General features: G+C 39.7%; 1 protein-coding gene across 5 annotated transcripts in view; it reads right to left on the bottom strand.

Moving 5' to 3' along the window:
- cdc42bpab (CDC42 binding protein kinase alpha (DMPK-like) b) overlaps nucleotides 1–19947 on the bottom strand; it is a 75242-nt gene that overhangs the window by 14984 nt on the left and 40311 nt on the right. For 3 of the 5 annotated variants that reach the window (XM_053613616.1, XM_053613621.1, XM_053613618.1), the window contains exons 6-25: nucleotides 19092–19185; nucleotides 18775–18975; nucleotides 18148–18396; nucleotides 16228–16307; nucleotides 15682–15842; nucleotides 14300–14422; nucleotides 14064–14200; nucleotides 13325–13567; nucleotides 12648–12758; nucleotides 10352–10596; nucleotides 9206–9311; nucleotides 7310–7434; nucleotides 6532–6637; nucleotides 6234–6382; nucleotides 4763–4854; nucleotides 3067–3143; nucleotides 2513–2551; nucleotides 706–822; nucleotides 532–609; nucleotides 257–362 (exon numbers count right to left, since the gene is read on the bottom strand). In XM_053613616.1, coding sequence (XP_053469591.1) covers nucleotides 257–362; nucleotides 532–609; nucleotides 706–822; nucleotides 2513–2551; nucleotides 3067–3143; nucleotides 4763–4854; nucleotides 6234–6382; nucleotides 6532–6637; nucleotides 7310–7434; nucleotides 9206–9311; nucleotides 10352–10596; nucleotides 12648–12758; nucleotides 13325–13567; nucleotides 14064–14200; nucleotides 14300–14422; nucleotides 15682–15842; nucleotides 16228–16307; nucleotides 18148–18396; nucleotides 18775–18975; nucleotides 19092–19185 — 2639 coding nt within the window. The remainder of the gene's footprint in view (nucleotides 1–256; nucleotides 363–531; nucleotides 610–705; nucleotides 823–2512; nucleotides 2552–3066; nucleotides 3144–4762; nucleotides 4855–6233; nucleotides 6383–6531; nucleotides 6638–7309; nucleotides 7435–9205; nucleotides 9312–10351; nucleotides 10597–12647; nucleotides 12759–13324; nucleotides 13568–14063; nucleotides 14201–14299; nucleotides 14423–15681; nucleotides 15843–16227; nucleotides 16308–18147; nucleotides 18397–18774; nucleotides 18976–19091; nucleotides 19186–19947) is intronic. The other 2 variants (XM_053613617.1, XM_053613619.1) reach the window with 2 other exon arrangements.

Raw genomic sequence — 19947 nt, 5'->3', positions numbered from 1 at the left:
ACTAATATTTTTTAAAGCATCTTTTGCCTGTATTACAGTACTCAGTGTTTGTGGGTAAGAGTCTACCAAATTACCAAATCTTGATTTGCCAATTTTATTCCACACTACCTTGCAAAAATCCTCCTACCTGTCCACTGGGCAACTATAAATAACCTGAAAAGAACACCCTGAACACATAATGTGTGTGTACCATGTGCCTGGAACAGCAATTTGTCCACCATTGTTCTCTCTCTCTCTCTCTCTCTCTCTCTCTCACCTTCACATGTGCAGCCCTGCCGCATGAGGCCAACCATCAGCGATGTGCAATAATTACACTTGGTCGGAACACTGAAGGATTTCACCGCAAACTGATGAGGCTTGGGCTGCAAAATAGAGGTGGTAACTTTTTATATTAATATTCCCTATTAGTTACCAAGATATTCATCATGAATACAAAAAAAACGTTAACAAAGTAACGAACACTTGTAATATTACATTTTTCATATATTACAACCAAATATTGTTCAGTGAGAGTGCAATCCATGTGCTTACTTTATTACAGGGGTGCTCTTGGTTGCTGTAGCTGGATCTGCTAGTCGGGGTGTGAAGACGTGATGAGTGATCCATCAGCTGCAGAAGGAGAAAACCGAAGTACGTCAGTGCCATTCTGTAGTGTCAGAGACCACAGCGTATCCTACAGTAGGCAGGGAGTATGCTCCAAATTACCTCTATTGGCTCCATGTCACTAGCAGTGGATGGCGAGCGTGAGCGGGACATGTGGCGTGATTTGGATTCTTCATCTCGCGATGGAGTATTATAGGGAGTAAAGTCACCCGAGTCAATCTGGAGAGAGAGAGAGAGAGAGAGAGAGAGAGAGAGAGAGAGAGAGAGAGAGGTGGAGGAATTACTTCATCTTTTGTTCATAATGGTACACCTCTATCAACTGAATTCAGTGCACAGTGTTGGGCAGTAATCTGGATTAACTGAGGATACTTACTTATTAATTAACATTGCTTATGAATAGTTATTAATAATATTATTAGTTGTTAATAGTTGATTATTAATACAGCACACTGAATTGGGCCCATAAACTAGATAATAGCTTTGATGGAGATATTGTCCATGTGGTTTTATTAGATATGTCTAGAGGAAATAAATAAACACTGGATAGATTTGATTATAATGAAGATATTTTGCTGTGTTCTTAAAAGTATTTCCTTCTGTCCTCCTGATTTAATCTAATGTTTATGTCATCATTTTAATAAGAAATATTTAACAACAGTTAGCTAATAATAAAATATCAGTTATGTACACTTTTTTTTAGGCTAAGCCTATCATATGGATGCAGTACTCTGGTATACACTTATACACCCGTGTCCCATCTATGGCATTCTCAACGCATCAGCGATACTGCCATGCTAGTGGCCTCTTAGTGGTATGTGTGAATCAAACACAGTGGCAGTGTTGGGCTAAGAAACAGTCCACTAGCTAAAGCCCTGTGGTCAGACCCTGAAACTGATAAAAGAGCTAGAGGAGGATTTTCTGAGCACCAACAATGCAGTTGTTTCTAATAAAGTGGCCAGTAATTGTGTAAATATTTAAACTTAATAAACTCATTGTCAGTGTCATAACATCTTCTCAGAAGTCCATTTCCACTGATGGATGGAATAGAGGGTGGGTGACAAACCATGCCTAGTAACAGAAAGACTACAGTAAGTAACTGAATATGGTATGAGGTAGGTATAAAGTGGCCACTGGGTGAACGTTTTTGTTTTTTTAAAATCTATTTTCTTAGAATAAATTTACTTTAGTTAGTGGTTAGAGTTCATTTTTATTTTCAGTGAGATGGACTTCAAGTTAATTAACCACAAAGACATGGTCTTCTATAATCTTTTTTTTTTTACCCATTACCAAAGGTGCCAATAATTCTGACGCTGATACAGCTTTATATGCAATCAATTTAATAAGATAAATAAGAAGTAGTCCTACAGTAATAAAACACACACAGATAAGATAATTTCAGGATTACATTAGCGATTATATCTTTCGTCACTGCTGGATTGTGTTTCCTCAGTAATCTACCCAACAGTGTCCATGAATTAACACATGACCAACCCTTAACCCAACATTTAAACACATGTGTACTACATGTGGCTCTTTGGTTACACCCATACTGCTCAACAAAGTAAAATGCAAAGGCTTCAAGCCAAAAGAAACAAAACGCACCCCAAAAATCCAAAACACCCCTACATGCAGGACCAAAAGGGGAAAAGGACTCAACCGCAAAACCATGAGCCACATAATAGCAGGGCGTGCAAATATAAAATAATACCAGCGTTCTAAATGCATCACCCGTGGGGTAGAAAAAAAGCATAATGACCGAACCTCAGAAACATTTCAATTAGAAGTGTTTTCATGCAGTATAGAATAGAGTACAGACGCAACCACCACTCATGCCATACACAGAACACACAAACATGAGAGGAGATCACATGAGCCATGAAATCCACTCAGCAACAAAACTGAGTCTTACACGTCGGCCTTTGCTTCCTGGACCCCACGATGGTGAGCGCTTCAAAAAGACAGAATTAAAGAAATGTTAGTCATTTGTACAATAACAATGGCAAAGTGTCTAAGCTGTGATTCAGGGTTTAATGGGTTTTGGAGCTGCCAAAAGGGAGGAACGTAGGAAAAGAAGAACATTTTTGAATCTCTGGAGGCTCTTCTGGACTGTGGCACAAACGCATCAGCACAAACGAGAGACTGAGGCAGGAATCCCTAACAGAAAGAAGGTAGAGATCTCAGTCATGTAAGGAAGAAAACACAGTGGGGTGTGATGTTATAGGAAATATAATCACTGATGGAGTGGTGTGATGTGGTCTGTTATGAAGCAGTCGTTACCACGCCGACGGTTTGCTCATTTGGACTCCAGACCACATATGGATGTTGTATTGCATTGCATTGGGATTTAATCTTGCTGATGACCTTAGGGAATGCTTTTCTGGAAGCCATAGACAAATTTGTATTGTTGCCAACAGTTTACAGTGCTGTGAAAAAGTGTTTGCCCCATCATGATTTGAAACTCACCTCAAAGTGGTCTAGCACAGATGACGGAGCGTTCAGGAAAGCCAGGAAGGAGTTCTGGGAGTCCTGATGTTTAACACCTGATAATAAAACCATTTCAGGATGAGTCACACAGAAACAGAGCGGACCCTTCAAAAAGCAAATATTCACTCGGCTGATACGTTCACAATTATTCACAAATGTTTTATTTTATAACTGAGACAAATCAATGTTTGTGAAATCACTGTGCAAATTCTCTCTGAATGAGCTTGTCCATATATGTATGTACAGTATACAGTCCCCTCCGAAAGTATTGGAGCCACATGGCCAAATCTTCTGATTTTGCTGTACACTGAAGACTTTTGGGTTTGTGATCAAAAGGTGAATATGAGACGATAGATCAGCTTTAATTTCTTCAGCTTAAAACATTGGCACCTTTTGTTTGAACACACACATTTTTTTTTTCCAAGGGATCAAAAATACTGGAACATGTGACTGACAGGTGTTTCTTGTTACCCAGGTGTGGCCCTGTTAGAATGATTGTTTAAACAATTAATAGCTCTGAATGTCTACTTTTGGTTTTAGCCTTCAATTTCAACTGTGAAGCATTTGTTATTAAAAAAGATAAACCAACGTGAAGATCAGAGAGCTGTCTCTGGGAAAAAAGCAAACCATTTTGAAGCTGAGAAAAGAGGGAGAATCTGTCAGAGCCATTGCACAAGCATTGGGCATAACCAATACAACAATTTGGAATGTCCTGAAAAAGAAACACTGGTGTACTGAGCAACAGACACAGAATTGGTTGGCCAAGGAAAATAACAGCAGCTGATGACAGAAACATTGTGAGAGCTGTGAAGAAAACCCCAAAAACAACAGTCAGTGACATTACCATCAACCTCACAGGGCAGGGGTGAAGGTATCACTATCCACTGTCCGAAGAAGACCTCAAGAGCAAAAATATCGAGGCCATCCTACAAGATGCAAACCACTCATCAGCAGTAACAATCAGAAAGCCAGATTGGAATTCACAAAGAAATACAGAGATGATCCACAAAAGTTCTGGAACCAAGCTTAACCTCTACTAAAGTGATGGAAAGGCCAAAGTGTGGAGAAAGAAAGGCTCTGCTCATGATACAAAACATACAAGCTCATCAGTGAAACATGGTGGAGGTAGTGTCATGGCCTGGGCTTGCACGGCCGCTTCTGGAACAGTCTCACTAATCTTTACTGATGATGTAACTCATGATGATAGCAGCAGAATGAATTCAGAAGTTTACAGGAACATTCTGTGTGCCAATATACAGAAAATACATCCAATCTAATTAAGAGGAACATCATCAAGCAGCAAGACAACGACCCAAACCACGGCGTACAAGCAAGGGATTTGCAACCAAAGTGTTATTTACCTTAATTTACTTTAAGACTGTCTGTTCCAATACTTTTGCACAACTAAAAATTGGGTGCTCTGCCACCAAAGTGTGTTTAACACATCCAGAAGTAAATATCAAGAAATGAAAGCTGAAATTCTGATCTATCATCTCATATGCATCTTTTGATCTCAAACAAAAATGTTTTTGCCGTGCCAATACTTTCAGAGGGAACTGTGTATACTGCATGCATTATTAACATTAATGTTATTAGTATTAATAAACATTCACAACACACATATAAAACAAATTTAATGTCAAAATTCAGTATTAACAAACAGAAAACAGTCCACCTCTTCTGCGACGCAGGTCTTCAGTCTCCTTCTGTAACCTCTCGATCTCAGCCTGCAGCATCCGGTTCTTGTTCTCGGACTCCTGCAGTTTACTGACATAAAGGAATGAATTGAGCTCCAACAGATCTCCTGTGAGGTTCTGATAACAAAACACTCCAGAATTTCATGTGTTTTCTACAGCCTTGTTTTAGGTCCACCAGAGACAGAATATTTCACGGATAAAGAATCTTATATTGGATATAATATAAAAATATATGATATTATTAGAATAAAACTGCAATATTTTGAGAGTAAAGTCGTAATATTATTGCATATTACATTCACGTGTTTAAATGAGGGATATTGTTATTGGGGGGGTTTTTTGTCGAAGGAGAAATCGCAGGCGGTGGTCACTTTCAAGACTATCAATGGTGACGTCTACATGCCATTCAAAGATGGTGTGTAAGCGAATTATAATCAAAATGATCAACCCCACAATATCTACTATTACATGGACTTGTACAATAAAGCTTTATGGAGGGTTTGAGTGCTGGGATGAGCGTTACAGCTGCAGATGGATCCATCAATAACCTTGAAGGTGACCTTCTTCTAAATAAAGACAATTTCTTGGACAGCCATTCGAAAGTTGGAACCGCTGTGTCGCAGAGGTTTGGGGTTTCCTGGGCAAACACAAAGCCGAAAACTATGTGGAGCTGGTTGATACTCCGGTGAAGAACTACTGCACACTGGGTTGCAGGATGTCTCTCGAAGTCCGTATCCCAGATGCTCATCTTGATAAATGTATGGGAGTGTAGTCGGAGGAGAAAGGCAAGCGCTTGCACCAGGATATACTAGAATTTGAACGCTGCTACCAAGGACACTATAACGAGAGACTACATTTGGGAGCTGCTTCGTGAAAGTGATTTATAATATAATCATAAATCTCAAAAACTACTAATTTCTACATGTTTTGGGGTCATTTTTGTATAACTTTATTATAAATGCATGTTCATTTTCATTTATAGGTTGTTGTTTTCTGACCTTATGTTAACAAAAAATACACAAATTCGCCGTTTTCGCAATGAAAATAGGTACATATATACATACCCTGGTAACCATTTTCTAGACTTTCTATACTTTTCTCTACTACCCAGGAACAAAAATAGTGTTACGTAGTGTTATTGAGATGCTCTTTACCTGAGTCTGAAGTGCTAAATCAATCAAGTCTCTCAGACAGTTACTGCCTATCTAATCTTTCAGAATCAAATTAAAAAAATAAATAAATCAGTCTCATCCTCCAATAACAGCAGCTTATTTAAAAATACTGGTGGAATCCTTACCTGATAGATTTGGCACCGTTATTAAGGAGAAGTGAGGTGTAACCAGGAAGAAATGACACAGAGAAACTCATTTCCTGTCCAGGAATCTTAACTCTTTTTATGTGTGTATGTGTGTGTGTGTGTGTGTGTGTGTGTGTGCACAGGAATCCCACCACTCCGTCGAGATGTTGGAGGCCTTGACTTTGTTGAGCTCATCTTGGATGGACTGCTTGGCCCGGATCTCAGTGTCCAGTGCAGACTGCAGCTCCAGACGAGCCGACATGTCCAGCTTGGCTAAACGCCGCATCTTCCACGGCATCTCCTACAAACAAATAACAGATATTAATTAGATTCAGAAGCAGGTACGTACATTAGAGAAACAAATGATCATTTAGAAGAATTTAGAGAAAAATGTAGATCACAAGAGGTTTACTGTATCTTATAGCATGTATGTGAAAAAGACAGACTCACTGTGCCTCTGGCTCCCAGGCTGGTGTTCCTCAGACCCTCCAGCTCTTCAGTCATCTTAGTGGCCAATGCTTGGAGGTAGCCTCGAGCATCCTTCTCATCACTTACCCTTAAACATACACACAAACACACACACAGCATTCAGCACCAGCAGAACTCAGTGGCTCTTTTGTATTTTATTTTATTAACCGTATACAAGTACGCAAATGTGACCGTGAGTGCATGAGTTGATCCTTTTATTTACACGTCTAATGCACTGCCGGAGTAGTTAACATTTAATCCACACGGGGGCAGCAAAGTAAAGTTGGCAGCAGAACAGAGATTTAAAATGGCTACTGTTTCCAGAAACACTTACATCTTCAATATAAATTTTGATGTGCCTGGGTTAATGTTCATATATAGCGCTTTCAACAATGGACATTGTCACAAATCAACAGGACAGAAATCTGGATGTAGATTTAGATCCGTAAACAGTGAGTCAGGGGTGTCATTGGTGAGGAAAAATCTCCAGAAACAAGAGGAAGGAATTTTGAAAGGAGGCAGAATCAAAATGACGGTGACCCCACATAGTGTGATTATAAATCAGTACTGTTCCACAATTCTGCAAACACTCGTTCATCTAAACACCAGAGAAGATTACAGAGCCCAAGCCAAAAGGTTGGTGGGTGTATATCCAGCAGCACATGAGCATGCATCTGGGAGAGCACACTGCATAGAATGCTACTGTGTGTGTGCATGTTTGTGTAATACAGAGCAGCTGCAGGTCGCAGCATCCACACACCACTGGATGATCTCCGTGATCTGAGCCTCCCAGTGTGCGACGCTCTCCTTCTTATCAGCCAGCTCTCTCATCTCCTCCTCCATCTGCTTGTGGCTACTGCTCAGGGTCTCATATATGGACTTCAGCTGAAATAAGAGAGGAAGAGTTGGTTAGGATTAGGAAAGGGGGAAAAAACATTACAGAAGAACATCAGATTGATGGAGAGAGACAGGGGGTTGGAAAGGAGAACAGACAGGATGACAGTGTACAGGAGAGTTAAAAATGTGAACAATAAAATCCAAACACAGACAGCAGAAGGAAAATAGAGAGCAAAAAAACAGGGTGATGTAAGGAGAAGTACCATGAGGGAATAAGCAAAGCGAGACTGATGAATAATACAACATCAGCAATCTTTCAGCGGACACCAAACATAAAATGGTCAAAATGTAGCGTACATAAATTTCATCAAGTGTAATCGCACATACGATCATTTCTTTCCAAATGTCATCAGTGTTTTCTTTAACCACTCAATCTGGCAGCACAATCGGCATCCATGTCATGGGTTTCCAGACCTTTCTACAAAATAAATAATGTTTGCTACGTGCTATGCTACGCAAAAATGAAACAAGTCGTTTATATTTGACGGGTCCAAATCTCCAGCAGTTATTTTACTTGGGAGCTACTGCCTCACAGTGGTATGTTTCCTCGATCCAAGACAAACAAAGAGAGATTCAGAACAGTTTCATTTGCATAAGCATTTGGGGTTATAAGAGAATGTACAATAATTTGAGACAGGCTTGTAAACAAAATACCAGAGAAGAGGAAAGCACAATGAGGAGCCAGTGCGCAGCAGGGATTCAATATCTATCTGAAGCTTTCTTATTCTTCACTCGTCTTCAAAGTACCCCGCGTATCTCTCTGAATAATAATGATCAATAATAATAAACATCTTCCATCAACTAATACTCGGAGAAATAGTAGTAACAGTAGGCCTTCCTTTGCTGAGTGAAGACCTCAGGATGGGTGATGCTGCTTCAGGAGATCAGGTAAATATGCCATTAACAGGAACTTCTTAAAAGGAACTTAACAAGCTGCCTTGCTTGAATGGTCTGGAGTAATATGCCCTAACCAATGTTAGCATGAAAGCTAAAAGACAGGCTCTTGTTAAAGGAGAGAAATGTTGTTCTTTTATCGAGTACAAGACCGATGATTGTGTGTATATACAGTATGATTGGATAACATGGTGCCATTTACTCCCATTGGGCCTCATTTATCAAGCTGGATTCAAGTGGATTTCTGCATAAATCATTCATAGGAGCATTTACACAAGTAATTTGGTATTCATGAAAATCCTGTGAATTTATCCTACTCGTGCCCCTGAGTGTGTGCACATTTATTGTAAGGAAGAATTTGGGGGGAAATAACATGGTCAATTGAACTTGTAAACACGACAGAACAGTAATCCTGAAAATAATGTATGGAGGTGTAACTTAAAATGTAAGTTTGTCATGTTTCCCATTCATTAACATGGGAATGGGTGGGGTTAAAAATTGCACTGTAGCCAGCCACTAGAGGGCCTCAAAGACATTTTGGCTTCACTTTTAAACCATTCTCACTGTGCTCAGCCATACACAGACATTGTAACAGACATGCTGATGTGTCATAACACTTCTGTAATACTTGGGAGACCTGGGTAATGGCTGCAGATATAATACAATATTCTAGTTTGGGCCACATCCCAAATCATACACTGCTGTATTCCACTAATGGTGTAGCCTACCAATGGTGTCCATATTGTTTCAGCAATGTATTTCATGTATAGAAATCAGCACTTCTCATTTATCAAAATTTAGTTATAGTTTCTAAAACATCTAAACGTTTCAAAAGGCAGGTGCATGAAATTATAAGCTAGCTCACCTGCTCCAGTTCACCAGCTAGCTTCTTGTTGTCCTCCACCAGAAGTACCCTTTCCCGCTCAAACTTCTGTTTGCACTCTGCCTCAAACTCCTCACGCTCACTTTGGCTAATAAACACACAACACACACAACACCACACACAAACACACACACACACATTTTAAAATGCTACTGTGCACCATAGCATCTGCTAGCCTGAAATGTATTGAATTACTTATTTTCTCCCTTATCAATTTCAGAGGTTTTAGATCTTCTCAAAGTGGCACATTTGAAACAGTTTGAAGAGCACAACATTGTGCAACATTGTTTAATGAAATCAGTTCTCAGTGAATGCTGAAATCAGAACTACCTGCACATATTATATACAATAACATTTGCCACTGAGAGGACGCATAGAAATAAAAATCATAAACTACACCCGCTGAAAGTGTTAGTTTAGCCAAATAGCACTCCCTGTCTTTTAGTGCTAATCCATAATAATAAATCGATAACATTTTAGCCGTCAATCCCATTCCTAAATCAACTTCATGATAGAGTCTTCAGTCAGATTATAACCAAGTAGCATCAGGTTGCTAGTTTACTCAGGACTTTTTGCATCTGGGTTGCGCACATGTCTCTTTTTGTTTACAAACACCAAAGTATACTAACCGAGAGAGTTTAGTAGAGTCACATGACTCTAATTATCTTTAGGTTGAATCCAGGTTCCGTGCCCAATATCATAGCACCTGTCTGTGTGAATCAGTTGAGAGGGGAGCTTACGGTTCCTTTCTATCACTGATACATGCCTTGCAGTGTTATTTGGATCAGAGGACAGCTGTGACAGTGCTGTTTATTGTAAATATGCCATCATGTAAGACTATCTGTCCCTCTTGGTGAATCTTGGATTGGGAATATGTGTATACACTGGGTTATTCACTCATTTTACATTTTAGAATCATTGATCCTCCAAAATCTCATCTTTAGTAAACAGTGTAAGCTAAGCTAAAATATGTGGCAGTAAGTCACTACACATCTATCTAATATACTTCATCACTGGATTGCTAAAGAAAGAGAAAGTTAGAAAGATGATTATTCTCCAGCTGCACAGACAAACAGAGAATAATAGGCAAAGAAGAACATAATCCAGTCTATCCACACGTGAACATACTTTTCTCGTCGTGTCTTCTCCAGCTTGTCTTTGAGCATAAGGATCTCCTTTTGCAGAGTGAGGTGCTGGGTCTCGGCATCACTCAAGTCCTTCCTGTGGCTCTTGAGCTCAGCACTGTGTTGCGTTTCCCTGCGGCACAGCTCCTCCTCGTGCTGCACGTTCTTCTTTTCCAGCTCAGCTCGCAGCCACGCCACCTCCTGCTGCTGCTGCTCCGCACTGGCTCCTGGGTGCAGCGGCCCAGCCTGCTTCAACCGACACACGGGCTGTGTTATTATTTGTAAGTGTTAATATGTCAAAATAAAATGTAAAAAGAATCGCAGGGCCTGATTTCATGGAACCAGATTCTGTAATAGTGAACCATGAAGTAGAAAGAAACACTCAAATCACACACACTGCTTAAAAACTCAGCATTGACTACGTTTACGCAGACAGCAGTAATCTAATTATTTACCTTATTCTGAATAAGACAATAATGTGATTAAGGTGTTTACATGAGTCGCTTTTAGAATACTCCTTTCATGTTCCCGTTTTACATGTTATAGAACATAGATCGATTAACGGCACACGTCATTACATCACCGCACCATGCTGTCCGACGTTCCCTTCAGAATTTCACGTATCGACATACAGTTCATCTTCGTCATGGTATACAGTTTTGTGTGTTTTTATTTTTAATTTTACGAAAGCTTCGAGTGCAGTTAATTATTTGTCATGCTGTACGTGCAAATAGACAACTGCTTGAAGCTGTGAACTGCGTCCCAAACGGCGTATTTACCTACTATATAGTAGCTGAGATACAGGTATTTCACCTACTATACAGTAGGTAAGTATGCGGTTTGGGACGCAGCCGTGCTCTCTTCATTACCATAAAACGGTTGAGCACTGCCGTGTGTGTACGTGTCCTGTCGCAAAATGCGGTGAAAACTCCCACACGATGTTAATAGTGTGATTAAGGTGTGTACATGTCTGTAATACACGTCGATAATGCGACTAAAACAGGAATACTCCACATGTCTCAATTCTATTTGTGTTTAGTTCGAGTATGACTTTTGTCAGATTAAGGTAATATAAAATTGCTGTTTACATGGAAGTTTCTTAATCAGAGTATCGTCTTAATCGGGTTAATATTGGATTATTGTTGTCCATGTAAATGTAGTGATTGAGAGGTTTTTTTTAAAGTCATTAAATTGTAATTGTAATCATAAATAATCCTGGTCAAATTACTCCATGCCTTTTGTTAAGGATCTGAGATATACATTTCAGGTTTCTGTGTACCTTCAAGGGCAACTCAATCATAAGGCACACTTCAGCAGAGATGGGCTCAGTGAAGGGGAAGGAGAGGCTTTTCAGTGTTTGAACTGTAATTTGTTTAAAAGGCACTCTGCTCTTTTGTTTCATTAAATTATTTTACAAATTAATATTAGAAAATTCAAAGTGTGCTAATATTCTGAAATGTTACTGGGAGTCCCATTCAAACAAACCACATTTGGTCAAATTGGATGGGAGTGTTCAAATAGGATGGACAAATTTCCCTGTCCATCTACCTCCACTAAACACACTAGCATTGTGTCTCAACTAGCATACTTATTATGGACTATTACTGAGTACTAACACTGACCGGTTTTCCTTATACATACAGTTAGTACAGTTTGAATTGTAAAAACCTCTCATCTCACCTTTCAACCTACTAATACAAAAAGGTCTATTTTGCATTCGGGTCTTCTGAATTTCCTAGATTAGTAAATATTTTTGAATGTAAGAGTTTGTCAAGCTGAGATGCAGCTCATGACAGCAATCATGATGATGGCAGGATGTTTTATGAGCTCGTCATCACTGTGCAGGAAATGGCATGTTTAGAGTTTGACGTGGAAACCTGATGGATTGGGATGGTTTGTCTGTCTAGTAAATGTCACTTTTAAATGTTCTGGATGTAGAGATATACAGTAAGTGTGTGAACAATGCATGCGCCAATTATCAGCCAGGCTCGTCTGCTTCACATCACCTCACCTCATGTATCACATCACCCCGGCATGGATTATTTTCCTATAACAACACAGCACTTACCACTAAATCAGTGTAATGAATATTCCTTGGTTTTTAGTCACTTACGTTACACACACTGTCCATACGTTACTGACATAATAAAATGTTCAAATGTTACAGTAGTCCTATATTATAAATCTGAAATTTAATAAAAAAATGTAGGGTGGATTCATAATGTCATAAATTCATAATGTCCATTTGGGGTTGTTTGCCCCAAAAAGTTTGGGAACCCCTGCCTTAAAGATGATCGTACCTTGAACCCTTCCAGTTCCTCCTCGAGCTGTCTGCTGAACTGTTCATTTCTCTCTCGCAGTTTCTTCTCTTTCTGCACCTCAGCTGCCTGCTCCTCCGCCTGCACCTCCAACTGATCATAACCAAAGCACTAAACGTTAGATAAAGACTTTTCAGCAACAGTCAACAGCTGGAATAGACTGGCAAGGACTTGTATAAATAAAGCTGGAGTAACAGGTAGCATCTACACACCACATTCATGTAGACCCTGGTCATTTTTGTTGTCAATATAGAACCTTTTTGGCATAAAAAGTTCTTTGGGGTTAAGTAAAGAACCCTATAGAACCCCAATTAACCTTTTTTTTTCGAAGAATGTGTGATTGTGTCCAATCCACGTAGCAGCATGTTTTTAGGAGTTGGGTGGAAAACAAAAACACTGGAGGTGAATAATCCTGCCTTAAGCACTGCACGAGCAAAAGATTTTGTTGTAAAATTGCTCTTTGCTTATGATCTGGCAATCCTATAGAATAGGCTACTTCCTCCATCATAAGCCACATTTCTTTGTAAGCTATTGGAACTCAGTTGATCACAACACACAGTGAAAAGAACAGCTATGGCTACCAGATGGAACCAGGCAAATCAAAACAGGACATTTTAGGACAGCTGCTTAATCGTGAAGTAAAGGAGATCCGCTCCTACCTCTTTGCGAGCTCTCTCGGCCTTACGTATCTCCAACCGCAGCGTTTCCATCTTCTGAGAAAGACCCTCCACTTCTTCCTCCTTGTCTCGAAGCTGGCGCACGAGCCGCTGCTTGTGTGAGCGCAGCTCAGTGAGGCGCTCGTTCAGCTCTGAGAACTCTTGCATGGCCATCTTCCTTTGACTGTATGCCTCCTTCAGTTCCTTTCCCTGGGCCTTGAGCTTCTCCTTGGTGTCTAGCAGCTCCTATACAGAACAGTTCAAACAGGTAGACTGTGTCTGAACATGCTAATTGCAGTTACCTACAGAACAAATAACTTTAAATATGAGATGCACCAAAACTGTAACGTTACAACGTTTGACCTCTATGAAACTTCAGTACATACATACTGTATACTGTACTATCATAAAACTGAGACAGAGACCAAATCATTTCTACCATTTACCTGCTATCCGCTTCAATATCTTTATCTTGCTCTTTCGGTTCAAAAGCGTGGCTGTGCTAACGGAGTACTGTGCATGCTATCACCTGACACAAGTACAGTATAAAGAGTACCTATGTCTATACAAATAACAGTACCTATGCCTATAGGGAACAATTATAATAATGGCAAAAGGCAACATGAGAAAAAGATGCTTTACCTTTAAAAAAACAACAACAACAACAACAACATTATGCTAAACTACTGTTTAGTATTCCTGAACTAGCAGCAAATCTTTCCATTCTGAAAATAATTTGCACCTTGTGCAGACTGTCTTTCTCCAGTGTAACACACTGGACCTGCCTTTCCAGGGTCTTTATTATCTTAGACGAGTCTTCTAGATCCTTCCGTGCCACGCTGGCATCCTCACCCTGCTGCTGTCCCAGATGACCTGAATCTGAGACACACCAGAAGAAAAGCCACATATTATCACAGTAGAATCAGACCAGGAGTCTGACCTGGATCAATTCTGTTGTATGTTGTGTAGATCTGTTACCTGCTATCTGCTTTTTCAAGATGTCTATCTCACTCTTCAGGCTTCTTATCTCCACCTCTTTGTTGGCACCAGGTGGCACATTTGAATTAGTGTGCTGCAGAGCCTGTACCGTCTGGGTAGACTCTGCGATAGGAAAGATGAATATCACTAAGCGGCACACTGAGTACACACCCGTTTAAGGGCGCGTTGGTTTGGCTTCACACTGCACATAATTAAACAAACCAAAAGGTTAAAAAAATTATTTCAAAACCTTAAAACATTTCATGCTAACATATATTTCTTTTGCCACGTCTACTTTGTTCACATCAGAGGTCATTTTAAAACCATCGATTAGAGACAGATTTATTTTAGCTTTAATTCACTATATCAGAATTCCAGTGGGTCAGACTTTTACATACGACTCTCGACAGTTGACTCTCTCTTTAAACAGTCCAGGAGATTGTTTTTTAAAGAAGCTTCTGAACATTTGTATGCAAATATACAAATCTTGAGAACACATAGTCACTGCATGAATGAACTTTGGTCTGAAAGGTTCAACTGAACCCCAAGACAACACCAAAGTAGGTGAAGATGGTGAAGGAGCCCCTACTCCAAGACTGGCATAAAAAAAAAGCCTGAATAAAGTTTGCAGGTGATCAAAAGCCTTCTGGCAGAGTGTTCGCTGGTCAGATGAAACAAAAATTAAACTGTATGGCCATAACGATCAGTGTTATGAATAGAGGAAAAAGAGTGAGGCTTTAAATCCAAAGAACACCATCCCAGCTGTGAAGAATGGGGGTGGAAGCATCATTTTGTGTTTGCTGGAAAAGACACTGGTGCACTTCAGAAAATAGATCAACATCATGAGGAAGGACGATTATCTAGAAATACTGAAGTAACACTTCAAGACATCAGCCAGAAAGTTAAAACCTGGTGAAAACTCATTTTTCCTGCAGGACAATGATCCTAAGCAAACCTCCAGAGTTGTAACAAATGGCTTGAAGACAACAAAGTGAAAGTATAGGAATGACTTTTAAAAAAGCCCTGACCTGAATCCCACAGAAATCTCTTAGCTATTATTAAAAAAAAACTCTTATGGAAATAAAGTAGATACCCTATTTGACTTAGCATAGGAAATGCATGGTAACATGAAATATGTGGAGTTGTGAAAACTTGAGTCTGAATATCTTTAGCCTAGGGGTATGTAAACACTCCAGCCTCAGCTGTAAACTCAAAGTCCCACAAAGGTTCACTGGATAGATAACAGCTCTTTTAACTCAAAAGCTTCTTTTTTTTTTAAAGGGAATACGTTAGAACCTTTCAGGTCCCGCTAAAATGGAAGAAGCACTTAGAGTGCCAGATGTTGCCTTGTTGTAAGAATGTATATGTGCGTTTCTGCCCACCCTGGAGCTTGCGGCTAAGCTCAGTTTTCTCCTGCTCCAGTCGGCGGATCCTTCTTTCATAGGCCTCAGAAGCCAAGCTGTCTTCCAAAGTTCTCTGTAGACAGGAATCCACCCCTGAAGAGCCTTCAGAGTCTTTTAAACAACCCCGGTCTGACAGAGAGCTACACACACACACACACAGTGGAATCAGCAAAAGGCCTGCTTCTGAACCAGTACGCGACACTAATCCCAGCAAACAGAACACCACAAGCCACACATATCTAATATCAAAAGACTGTCAATTTTAGATAAATATGGATGATGTGAGTCTGCTTGCTTTACCATTATCATTTGAATAGTAAGGGAAAACTTGCACCCAAAACCCACATCATTCCAAACCAAAGACTATAGAGTTACATGTAACTCAACATGAAGCTTGAATGTATTAGTTGTATAGCCGAGCAGTGGATTGTGCCACGTTGACAAATTCCTCTTTTATGATAACACACTTCAGATCACAGCAGATTTCCCTGAACTGTTCTGAAACAAACAAACAAAAATCCTTACCAGTTGCTAGTGTAGGTGAAACCAAGAAACGGGAGATGGAGTCCCGAGAAGGCTGTGTGGGAGGGTGGAGGCATTGTTTCCTGTGATAATGAGGCAGTAATAAATCAACACTTTTGGAAATGTACTACCATAAATGTTTCCTAAAATGCACTGCATCAATAATGGTACTTACAGTGGCTTGTATATAAGTATTTAACTCCCTTGTACTGTTGCACATTTTTGTTATGTTACAACCTGGAACTGAAGTTGGGATTATACAGCATGTCAAATATTGGTTGCATTAATATTCACCCCCGCCACTGTGAAACCCCAATATTAGTTCAGGTGCAACCAGAAGTCACATAATTAGTTGAGTAGAGTCCAGTTTGTGTGTAATCATCATAAAGTGTCACATAATCTTAATATACAGTAAAAAAAAAATCTAAATACTTAATACATAACATACCTAAACTACCAGCATCATTAAGCCAAGAAGTCCAGGACAAATTTCTGGAAAAGTATCAATCAGAATTTTTAAAAGTAAAAAATATTCAAAGCATTAAGCATCCTGTAGAACACTATTATATCCATTATTAAAAAAAATTCAAAGTATGTGGCACAACCGTGACTCATACTGTGAGAGGTCTTTCACCAAAATTCAGTGACTTTTTAAGGAGGGTATTAGTCTGGGAAGAGTCCAAACAGTCAAGTAGAACTCTGAGGGAGCTAGAGAGATTCACTGATTAGATGGGAGAACCTGTTCACAGGATTGGACATTGCACAAATGTGGAGAAGAAAGCCATTATTGAAAAAAAATCCAGATGAAATTCCATTTGGACTCAGCAAACATGGACAAAGGTTCTTTGGTCTGATGTGACCAACTTTGGCAGACACCCAGCACTGCTCAGCACCTGAGAGCACCATCCTCCACCATAATAATTCACTTGAGTCAAATTAAATGTAGTCACTAAGAAAGGTACTTAAGTAAGAGTAAATAAATCGTTTGGTGAAAAACTACTTGAGTAATTACTGTACAAATGGCTTTTTTGCACAGTATGTCTGCAACTAACAACAAAAAAAAATGTTCTATTTTCTAATCTGTTGTTATGCTAACTAACAAAGTGAGCAGTAAAATTCTCCTCCATTATAGACCCCTGAGTGAGACACGTCACTGCGACGTCAGCCGTTCCTCCTGGTTACAGAAACATAGCGGGAGACTAGTGATTTTAAAGAGCAAGCCAGAATTAGTTTTCTAAAATGTTGCATTGCACTGTTGGGTGTCAGAATCAGCAAGTGTTCATAAACACATTCGTTTTTACCTCATACTATCGAATCAGACAACATGCATGGACAGACCTAGTAGGGGAACTAAAGTAAAAATCTTATTATTTAATTATACTGAAAAAAGTACTATTACAGTGAACCATGTAATCAAGTACTGTAATGACAGCACAGTTAGTTATTTTTCACCCATGTTTATGAATGAATACTTAGTCAACCAACAAAATTCTGTTTTGTGTGTTTGTGTGTGTGTGTGTGTGTGTGTGTGTGTGTGTGTGTGTGTGTGTTTTAATACAATTTGTGACATTTTTCGCCTTCAAATGTTAAGACATATTGTGTAAATCAAATAGTAAAAGTCCATTTTAATTCCAGGTTGGAGCAATACACACTGTGGAAAAATTCAAGGGGGTGAATACTTATGCAAGACACTTCAATGTAAATCTTATCAGACAGACAAATCTGAGCAAATGCACAACTGAAAGTCAAATGCCTCGTACAGGTCTGAATATGTACAGGAGGCTGTGAGGTATAAATTCCTGCAAAGCCACTGACAGGGTAACTAGGCTTTTAAAAATTTGGATTTGGGTCATGTTTTGGGTAATGAAAAGTCTTGGCTTAACTGATCTCAGTGAAAAAAATAATTGAATTTGCACAACATACTGAATTCTTTAGGCAGTCGTCCTCCACGTCAAAGTTGGAGGTGTCGGTGGGGCTGCTGACTTCAGGGATGTAGGGGGCCTCGCAAGTGCGAATGTCATCCCAGTTGATGCCTGAGAAGAAGGGGTGGCTCTTAAAGTCCTCGATGCCATTCTGGCCCAGCCGGTGCTCACGAGAGCAAATCAGCCTGCGCATTAGGTCTTTGGCCTCCTCAGATACATCAGACATCTGCATGGGGAACTGGAAGCGCTCCTATGGAGGAGAAAATAGAAAATAGAGGATCAATATATGTCAAATCAGGTTAGTGTACATCAGGTGAAGGGTATTTCTACTGGACTGGTACTTCTACTGGTCTTTAAAGTATAAAAGTAACAGTAACCTTGGTACAAAGGGTTAATGACCTCATTGAGAGGATGAGGCGACTAATCCAGATATGGAAAAATAAAGTATATTTAATGCAAACCTAAACATTTTAAGACAAATTAAACAGGAGTCCATTCATTTATGTTTCCTGCTCTGCTAAAAAAAAAAACTTAAATGAATTAAATTACATTAATAAGACAATGATTAAAGCACACCTCTGCATTACAGGTACAACATATAAAAAGTTATCACACATGGCGTTCCTACCTTATGGTTCATGATTTTGCCGTATGTCTCCACTAACGACTCAGCATAGAAGGGTGTCTCCCCGTAGAGCATCTCGTACATACATACTCCCAAAGACCACCAGTCACACTCGGGCCCATATTTTCCTTTCCCGTCTTCCATGGCCTGCAGGATCTCGGGAGAGATGTAGTCTGGCGTTCCCACTGCGATCGAGGATTGCACCTGAGTGAACCACAGCTCAGAGTTACTCAGAGAATCCATCACTGAGCCTCAAGCTCTGGGGATCAGTAATGGAGCTCAATAACACAGCACCCAAGTTTCAATATGGATAGACTTACCGTTCCGTCCACCATGAGTTTGAGACAGGAGCCAAAGTCAGCCAAGCGAATGTGACCGTTCATGTCCAGCAAGATGTTGTCAGGCTTGATGTCCCTATTAGTGCATAGACACATGAAATTTTTTTTTAAAAAATTTACATTATCAATAAAAGCATCGAGGTCTATTTTATTTGCATAGCAGCTTTCTGAAACTCAAATATAAATACTGTACATGACATGCCAAAACTACAGAGCAAATGCAACATCCAGCATTTATAAGGTGGAGACAAGTTCATCTTATAGAATAAAGAGGACAGTAGCTTCATGGTAGAGATGTTGGCGATTCAGAACAGAAAAAAAGTCACAGAAGCTGGCTTTTTTTTTTACTTCCCTGCAAATTTGAGCTCACTGTAAGCTGTAATGCTTGCAGTACAAAGAAAGGTCATGGGTGCTTGTGTGGTGCTGCATGACGCATTTACCACATTCATTCATTCTTGAATTCTGGATTCATTTCTCCTGGTTAGGGTTACTGTGGTTTAAATCACACATTTGTTCATATTCTGAATGATAGAACTATGTTCAACACAAAACGATGAAGCGTGTTGGGTTGGTCAGTGGGATTAGTCCAGCGATCCCATAAAACTGTACTCTCTAGCCCTGGAAGATGGCGAGAATCCATCTGGAAAGTTAAGAATGCTGTTTATGGACTGCAACCCAACCATAACGAAATCATTTTCAGTTTGTTTTCTGTAAAACCATGTGCTAATAAAGCTACTTCTCCCTGCTCTAGTCTCCAAGTTTATACTCCAGAACCAGTGCCTGCTGAACTTCAGTAGATCTACAGCCTGGATTGTACGTACTGAATATGATGATAATC

The sequence above is a fragment of the Ictalurus furcatus genome, chromosome 25 (genome assembly GCF_023375685.1).
Source record: "Ictalurus furcatus strain D&B chromosome 25, Billie_1.0, whole genome shotgun sequence".
Lineage (NCBI taxonomy): Eukaryota > Metazoa > Chordata > Actinopteri > Siluriformes > Ictaluridae > Ictalurus > Ictalurus furcatus.
Note: the sequence above shows the minus strand (reverse complement) of the source record. Positions and strands in the feature narration are given on the sequence as shown.